Source organism: Sinocyclocheilus rhinocerous, unplaced genomic scaffold, assembly GCF_001515625.1.
Source record: "Sinocyclocheilus rhinocerous isolate Xijiao unplaced genomic scaffold, SAMN03320098_v1.1 scaffold5648, whole genome shotgun sequence".
NCBI lineage: Eukaryota > Metazoa > Chordata > Actinopteri > Cypriniformes > Cyprinidae > Sinocyclocheilus > Sinocyclocheilus rhinocerous.
In genome coordinates this window covers 29123-38240 of record NW_015645670.1, presented here as the reverse complement: position 1 = coordinate 38240, position 9118 = coordinate 29123, and the positions used below count along the sequence as shown (strand labels likewise).

General features: G+C 35.3%; 3 protein-coding genes across 8 annotated transcripts in view; 2 read left to right on the top strand and 1 right to left on the bottom strand.

Moving 5' to 3' along the window:
• Positions 1-2879, bottom strand: part of rs1b (retinoschisin 1b) — a 13617-nt gene extending 10738 nt beyond the window's left edge. Inside the window, exons 1-3 of one of the 2 annotated variants that reach the window (XM_016510764.1) lie at positions 2781-2879; positions 1846-1871; positions 1580-1766 (exon numbers count right to left, since the gene is read on the bottom strand). In XM_016510764.1, the coding sequence (XP_016366250.1) occupies positions 1580-1766; positions 1846-1871; positions 2781-2826 (259 nt within the window). In that variant the 5' untranslated portion in view covers positions 2827-2879. The remainder of the gene's footprint in view (positions 1-1579; positions 1767-1845; positions 1872-2780) is intronic. The other variant, XM_016510765.1, reaches the window with a different exon arrangement.
• Positions 2880-3431: 552 nt separating this feature from the next.
• LOC107706908 (histone H2B.1, sperm-like) lies at positions 3432-3951 on the top strand. Its single transcript, XM_016510759.1, has 2 exons — positions 3432-3602; positions 3727-3951. The coding sequence occupies exons 1-2, from the start codon at positions 3489-3491 to the stop codon at positions 3907-3909; spliced, it is 297 nt and encodes a 98-aa protein (XP_016366245.1). The 5' UTR covers positions 3432-3488; the 3' UTR covers positions 3910-3951.
• Positions 3952-6137: 2186 nt separating this feature from the next.
• LOC107706909 (AP-1 complex subunit sigma-2-like) overlaps positions 6138-9118 on the top strand; it is a 22752-nt gene continuing 19771 nt past the window's right edge. For 2 of the 5 annotated variants that reach the window (XM_016510762.1, XM_016510760.1), the window contains exons 1-2: positions 6139-6256; positions 7678-7856. In XM_016510762.1, coding sequence (XP_016366248.1) covers positions 7678-7856 — 179 coding nt within the window. In that variant the 5' untranslated portion in view covers positions 6139-6256. Of the gene's footprint in view, positions 6257-7664; positions 7857-9118 lie in introns of all 5 variants that reach the window. The other 3 variants (XM_016510761.1, XR_001636195.1, XM_016510763.1) reach the window with 3 other exon arrangements.

Here is a 9118-nt window from a genome sequence, read left to right as displayed (position 1 = left end):
ACTGGGGGTTGTAAACTTTTGAACAGGATGATGATGTGTAAATTCTTCTCATTTTGTTTAACGATAATATTTTTTCATTTAGTACCAGACTTCAGAAGCTACATAAATACTTACATGTTTCCCATAATACAAAATAAGTACAATTTACCCTGATCATCCAATTAAAAAAGTTACACCCCCGTTGTGGCCTTCTTGAGCATCAGTACATGTTTTCACCTTTTGTAATAGTTATGCATGAGTCCCTCAATTGTCCTCAGCGTTAAAAGATGCATTTCAAAATCATACAGTCAATGTTGGAAAGGGTTCAAATATGCAGAAGATGCTGGAAAACCAAAGAATGTGCAGGAGCTGGGGGATTTTTCTGAAGAACAGCAGGCAGTTTAACTGTTCAGGACCAACAAGGGACTCATGAACAACTATTCAAAATATAAAAACAGTCGTGGATCATCCAGGAAATGACATAGTATTAAGATTCAAGGGTATGTAAACTTTTGAATGGGGTCATTTTTATAAATTCAGTTATTATTTTGTCTTGTGGAGTATATGTAAACATCTGTTATGTGAAATGGCTTATTCAGGACAGTACTAAATAAAAAATAACATGCAAGTTTCATGATCCCTCTTATTTTGTTTCAATTATTAACATTTTGCACATTCTGCAAGGGGTATGTAAACTTATGAGCACAACTGTATATATATATATATATACACACACACACACACGGGGGTGTGTATAATAATTTTGTTATAATTTTTTTGAAGTGTCCTGTACATTGTACACAGGCACTGACCCGGCATGCAGTCCAGATAGGGGCTGTGTGTGGATGGCGTGGTGCTGATGGAGGTCCAGGTGGCTGGAGTTGCGGTGGGTCGCGGCTCCTGACAGTCACAGTTACAGCCTGTCGGCGTTTGATTCTCCACCACTTGCTTCACACTCACCTCGTCATCATCTTCATAAGGCCATGGCATCTCTAACTCCTGACACACATGTACAATAGTCACACACACTGTCATATGTAACACACACCTGTACACACACACACATTTATACATACCCCCTGTGTGTTCACTCCAATGAAAACTGTGACAGAGATCAGAGAGATACAGGTCATTATTAAAAAAATATATATCCCAGTACAGCCAAAAAATACATTTTAACTGGCCAAAGTCACAGCAGGTCATTGACAAAAGGTCAGAGGTATATTTTCTAACAACTACTAACATTATCTGAAGAACTTGAACTGTTTCTCTCAATTCAATTCAGTTTAATTAAATTCAATTCATATTGCTTTATTGGTATGGCATACTTGGGTATATAATATATATAGAATAGAAACAAACAAAATAAAAATATATGTAAAATACATCCGTGTGTGTGTGTGTGTATATATATATATCTCTCTCTGCATTAGTAGTACCATTAATGTTCATATATATATATATATATATATGAACATTAATGGTACTACTAATGCAGAGATATATATATATATATACACACACACACACACGGGGGTGTGTATAATAATTTTGTTATAATTTTTTTGAAGTGTCCTGTACATTGTACACAGGCACTGACCCGGCATGCAGTCCAGATAGGGGCTGTGTGTGGATGGCGTGGTGCTGATGGAGGTCCAGGTGGCTGGAGTTGCGGTGGGTCGCGGCTCCTGACAGTCACAGTTACAGCCTGTCGGCGTTTGATTCTCCACCACTTGCTTCACACTCACCTCGTCATCATCTTCATAAGGCCATGGCATCTCTAACTCCTGACACACATGTACAATAGTCACACACACTGTCATATGTAACACACACCTGTACACACACACACACATTTATACATACCCCCTGTGTGTTCACTCCAATGAAAACTGTGACAGAGATCAGAGAGATACAGGTCATTATTAAAAAAAAAAATATCCCAGTACAGCCAAAAAATACATTTTAACTGGCCAAAGTATATTTAAATATATGCTAAATATATGTTATAAACTGTGAAAGTCAATGAAATATGAATTTGAAATTGAAAATATATTTCAATCTTCATTATGTATTTCAGGAGCAAGAAAATACTTATACTTTTCTATATTACAAGAGCCTACATATAGGCTATATCTAAATATAGGAAAAAAGTAGACCAAGATTTGTAATTTAATAATTTTAACTTTTTAAAATTTTAAGTATTTTTCTCGCTGAATTTTGACAAATTAAAATGTTCTATAAATGTGACCTATGGGAATGTATTTTCTTGGATTGAAATATATGGAGGGCAAAATGAATTTTTAAATATATTGGTAGAAAATATATTTACGTAGCCTAAATATATTTTGAAACTTTCTAATTCTATGAGAGTAGCTATAGGCTTATGTATAAAGACAGAGAGGGACGATATCGCTGGAATCAATTTTAGTGCGATTTTTATAGGCCATTTCCCGCCAATGAATGATACATTTTTTTTTTTACAGCCAATCAGAATCCACTCCACAAACAGCTCGAGCATTTAAAGCGGCAGAAGACAAAAACTTCTAAAGCATGCTTAAAATAAGCATAATCCGTTATCGGTGTAAACGGGCCTTTAAAATCATTAAAGTAAAACCCTTGAATTTAATTTTCCATTAATCATTTTGCACACATTTAGGTCCATTTTATCAATTTAGATATGAAAACCATCTGCTAGAGTCCAAATACATAACTGTCAAGTTCCTGAAAACTAGGCTACAGTAGCCTACTGGAAACACACAGATGGTGTGTCCAGCTCTCATATCACACACACTTTGTACCTTGAGTCAGCAGCAGCAGAAACACACTGAGGATCTTCACGTCCATCTTGATGAGCAGGTCTAGTGCGCTATGAACGGCAGCGGTCAGTGTGCTCTGGATTACTGTAATCCACTGACTCCATACATCCAATAATAGTCCTGATCGCCTCTGCCTGCCCTCTTTCTGTTCATTGCTCACAGGTTGCTCTTTTGGAGCTCAGGAAACTTGATAGAGTTCTTGGTTGGGATTCAATGTAGTAGGCTACCACTAAAGGGTTAGTTCGCCCCAAAATGAAAATTAGGCTGCGTTTCACTCACCCCCGAGGCATCCTAGGTGTATATGACTTTCTTCTTTCAGACGAATCCAGTCGGAGTTATATTAAAAATTGTCTTTGATCTTTCAAGCTCCTCAAACCTTAAGACACTCTGAAAAATTGTGATTTAGCCTAAATTAACTGGTTTTATTCACGTCAAAATATTTTAGGCCTATTCGATCAATGAATCAATGTAAATATAGGCTAGTCATTTATAGAAACAAAACTATGATTTATCATCACAGTGTCACTGGACCGTTGGTGTGTGAATGCCTTAATTAGGGTAATACGCTTTAATTAAGACTGAGATGTTTCACCTGTGCTGAGCTGAGCTGAGACAGATTAAATAGAGTGTTCAGAAGCACATTTATCAGCTCTATCTCAGGCGCTGACTGCGAAGTGAACAGCAGCGATCATGAAAACCTCGTCTGACAGGAGCCAGAAGTCCCTGAAGACGTCCAGGAGAACCGGCTGGACGCGCAAACAGAGCACCAAGGCATATTCAGCTTACATTTACAAGATCGAGAAGGTGTGTTAAGGCAAAACTATGCCTGATGTATTATTATTTTTTTCACTCTTTTAAATTTGACTTCACACACGAGATTCGCGTTTAGCGCGGCGTTTTAAAATTATTATTATTTTTCTTGTTTAAGGAGCTGAGTGACGTGGCTGACGCCGTCTCTGTGATGCGGCACCTGTCTGACGCGCATGCGCAGATGGGCGCAGAAGCCGCGCGACTCTCCAAGTTCAACCGGCGGCGCGTCATCACGCAGCGAGAGCTCCACATCGCTGCAAAAAAGCTCCTGACAGCTGAGATTGAAATGCTGCGCTTTTAGACGTGTAAATAATGAATAAAGATGTTTCCGTTTTTAAAAACACCGTCTGTACGCTATGACATTTTGTTTTACTTGGTGAAGCGTAATTTAAAATGCGCTTTGAGGTTCGTTAATAATGTAGGCCAATTTGTATTAACGGTCTCCAAAGTTTTCGCGTCTTGTGTTGCTACGCAACTCGCCGCCGGCTCGTTTTTAACTGCTCTCAGCGGTGGCAGGAACCAGGAGTCGCTTGGCAACAGCACCTGTAGCCTACTGAAAAATAACAGCTTTTAATACGTGATTCAATAATTTATATTCTTTGCAGTGGAGCCGTCTCTAAAGGAAAGGTCACCAATGAATTCTGTACAACTGGTCAGACGGTGTACCGAAGTCTTTAACATTTACCTGCTTCTCTCATGCCGTAGTTTTACCTTTCCTTAACACAGTGTCCTAACTACACGCGACGCGACAGAATCGATTAAATATCACAGCCAATCAGAAGCGTGTGTGGGCGGGCTCTCTCTGGAAGCGCACTGCACTCGCAACGAAGTGGATACGTTTATAATCTAATTCATAAATATTAAACCTTTCTAACATCATTAAATGTACATATCGAGTGACTGATAACATCTTTGTTATGGAATACACTCGTTGGTTCGCAGTGAATTCAGTTTTAACGAACAACTTAGTTTAGTTTATTTTCAAGATCTGAGGTAAACTCTGTTGTTGCTTTCAGTTTGGCTATAAGGTCACACAAAATTATATTTAAACTCCCTTTAGACACGTTTAACTTTGAATAAAGCACCTAATCGCCTGAGATATCTACTGTCATATAGCTGTATGTTGTTCCAGTCGCGACGTCGCGGAAATAGAAACCGTTTATAAATTAGAAACTTAGCGTGTCACCGTCGCGGCTAGTTAGGACAAAAACTCAGATTAACATGGAAAAGATACCTTTTATCGCGTGTAGTTAGGAGGAGTGAAGAAAAGTTGCTATTAATAACAGTCTGATACTGACGTTTTGAGTGATAGGCCTATTGCTTATTGCTTTTTGTTGTTGTTGTTAAATGTAGACAACTTATCCTGTTTTAACATTTTTTAGAATAATTTTTTACATGCCGGGAGTGGGAGACCATAACAAATGTCAACTTTGCTTTCCTTTTTAAAATAAGATGGGATAATTTAGATTGGAAAAACATTGTTTACGGGACAAATAACTCCCTCAGAAGCCGTTATAAGTCCGTCCCAGCAGTGTAGCCTACTTGTATTTTTGTAGTTTAATACCAGGCCAAATATATTGTTACACATGTAAATTGTAGTTATTAATATCAAAATGGAAACTTAGATCAGATATGCGATGTTAATTATGGCAGAAAAGCGGTCACTATCTGAGAAGGGTACATATCGAAGTTTGTCACTGGGTGGCGTTGTAACATCAGTAAACTTGATATAAACAGCCTGTTGTTTTAAATTATTAATTATCAGCGATTTTAAGGAAGCGTCTTGTTTACGCTCAAATAAAGTTGTACAACAGATTTTGTAATTAATAAATTGTAAGCGTGTCTAACATCTGAAACGCACGCGACAATTTGCCCGGACCTGACGTTTCAGAAAGAGCCAAGAATTGCAGCTTCCGGTGCGCACGTGCAAATACATAACGCAGTAATAAAAATTAAAGAATATGATATATACAGTTTTATATAAAATCAGCATATTCATTAAGTACCACCATCGTGTAAGCTAGTTATTTCCTAACAGTCCAGATAATTTAGTTTGAAAAACATCAGTATAATCCACTGCTAGTCTATCATTGATGTGTATATTGAGCTCTGAGGTTAAAAAAAACAGTATCCAAAATGAATATACACATGGTACACAGATTGCATTTTGTGTTTGTGCATTAACAGTCACAATTGTTGCCAATAAAAGACTAATTATGTGAATAAGGGGTTGTTTGTCGCAAAGCAATTAGGCCATAATGGACAGAATGTTTTTACCAGATACAGAAAGAACAAACGCTTTTAAATTTGACACTGTACATGTGATCCCTTTTAAAATCCTGACCACCTTTAAATCGGTTGACAATCACCCTTCCAACAACACTGACGGGGAGCGTGACTCTAGCGGTGACAGGCGCATGTATCATCCAATCAACTGCCTGCGCTCCTGAGTGGGCGGGAATAACGGTCTTCTTTCCACCAATGAAAGCTCCCCGAGCGAACGCTCCGTCCAATGAGTGACGAGTCGTCAGCTGACGCTGTTTAGTATCTATTGTACACAAGACTCTAGCTGAGACAGACGCGAATCACTGTGAATCCAGAACTCATGTGAATTCATCCCTCATTTACAAACTGACCTCCTCAGAAAGGTACGTCGTGTGTTGTTACATCATTTCTTTTCCGAAAAAAGTTAAAGGTTGTCGCCTCGCGTGACGAAGTGTAAACAGCAGCGTGCATTGGAGATCACACGCTTATTAGTTTAAGCAAATGCGTTAATTAGCCCTACCTTTGCAATCAAATGTGTACAACGCAAAATCTGCTTTAAGTTTTGTGCATTTGGTCTTTGAATTAATTTATTATGCTAATATTTCTATCAGAAAAACCCAACCCTCTGCAAATGAACTGACGCTGGAAAATTGGCGTTTAAATTCAGCAAATTATAATTTATATCATTATATTATCCATACGACATGCATTTTTACAGTATAATAGTGATGATGATGATGATGATAATAATAATAATAATAATGTATGTAACTAAATATAAAAATTTACCTGTTTGGTTATAATGGTAATCTATATATTATTATATTATCTGTATGACATGCATTTAAAAAAAAAAAAATTTTTTTTACAGTATATTATTATTATTATTATTATATTATTGTTATTATTACAACAATAATGGTGATGATGATAATTATAATAATCTTATTAATTAAATATATTAAATATTGAATTAAATAAATAATAATACAATAATTTTTATTATTCATAAAAAAAAATCTATTATATAAACATTAAAATGTGAATATATATATATATATATATATATATATATATATAGAGAGAGAGAGAGAGAGAGAGAGAGAGAGAGAGAGTTTATCATGATTTTTACATTTTCATGTAATTTGAAAGTTTGTAATTTTGTGTGTTTTTGTCATTGTGTTAGTTTTTTTTTTGTTAAATATGTCTATATAGTTTTTTTAATTTCTTTTTATTTCCGTTTTAGCTATTGTAGTAGGCTACTTAAACTAAATGAAAACTATTTCAACAATATTTTCCGTTATTTCAACTTCTGAAATTTGCGCCCAATTTTTTATGGTTTTAATTTTCTGCATGCTATTTAATAAATATTAAATTGTTAGATAAAATAGTAAAATGTAAACAAATATCTTTAAATATGTGCCTTTTTACTTTTTTTTTTTTTTTTTACATTTCAGAATAATTGTCAGATGCATTGATGTATATATAATATTTACATTTCAAGTGAAGAAAACTTTTATGGTTTTCATTTCATGTATGCCATTAAATTGTGAAAATAGTAAAATGTGAAAAGTGTGTAATTAAATAGGTGCCGTTTTACATGTTAATTTCACAATAGATAACAGTTTTTCATGATTTGATGCTATATTAATTTGATATTAATTTGCATGATTCTGTGCCACTGAATACATTCCATACTGAGTGATTATATATGCCACATTTACTGGGCTTTTATTTACTATAAGACATTATGTATGGAGTGAATGCGTCTGATCTCCACTCTTGTTCTTGGCTCATCTCTCAGATGCAGTTCATGCTGTTGTTCAGCAGACAGGGGAAGCTCCGTCTGCAGAAATGGTACGTTCCTCTGTCCGATAAGGAGAAGAAGAAGATCACGCGGGAGCTGGTGCAGACCGTTCTGGCCCGCAAACCCAAGATGTGCAGCTTCCTGGAGTGGAGGGATCTGAAAATCGTGTATAAAAGGTCAGTAGAGCGGCTGGAGCTCATCGGCCGCTTTGTTTGTTAACCTGTTTTTGAGTGATTGAGTGGCCCATCGTCTATCCCACAGAGCAATGCTCTCAACAGGCACTTCATTTCCACTGAGACAAATGTTGAAGGAGTTACTGTACATCCACCATCTCCTTCTTGATGATCATATTAATCAAATATTTGAGACGTTGCACAACGAAACTTGCAAAATAATAAGAAATGTGGGCACCACACAAAAAGTTTAGCAGCGTATGAATACTAATGTAGTTTTTATTAATATTTAGAATTTTTTATTTTATATTTCCCATTTATTTTTGTTAAGGTCTTAGTAATTTTATTGTTATTGTCATTTTCATTAGATTTTGTTACGTTTGTCTATGTAGTTAAAAAAAAAAAAAATCTTCATTTTGAGTTATTTTAGAATTTCAACTTAAAGTAAATAAGTTGTTGAAATAAAATAATTATACATGTATTTATTTATGTTAACATTTATTTTCTCTTAGTTAACAGTAATAACCAGTGAAGAGCATAGTGTGAGACTTCCTGAAATCCTGTGTTTTCTGAGTTGGGAATGATGTTTGTTTTATTTATTTACTTATTTTTTTGTGCTTAGAAAGAGGTTAATGAATTAACATCATGGCTACTGATTTATCCATGCTGTGGAAAAAGAAACCTCATTGCTGATTGGCTTTAATTATTAGCTAAAGCTGGGCTTCAGTTGAAGTAGAGCTATTTGTCACTTGATTGCTGTTAGAATGATTTCAGTATGAAATGGCTTTGACAGCTAATTTTACTTCTGTCATTTGACTTATTTCATGGTAAAATTTGATATGCAATGAGAAAAACATGTAGGACTTGATTTTGTGATTTAAAAAAAATAGCATGCTGAGATGAGTTATGAATGAACAGGGTTATTACTGTAAACTAAAATCATTAAAACATCATTGCTTGATTGCTTTAAACAAATTAAAGTACTAAAATAACTAAAGCTACATAAACTAAACCTTAATAAAAAACGAAATAGATTTTTTTTAATTAAAAAACAAAATTGCTAAAATGAAAAAATATAAAAAGTAAAATCAAATTCAAAATATTAACAAAAACTTTAGTATGTTTACGCAACACTGTTTTCAGATAAAAACTCAAAACCTTTTAAGTGTTTGGCCGTTCATTTACACACCAGTGGCATTTTGGGAGCACACACACACACAGACACACACAGACAGACAGACAGACAGACACACACACACACAGAC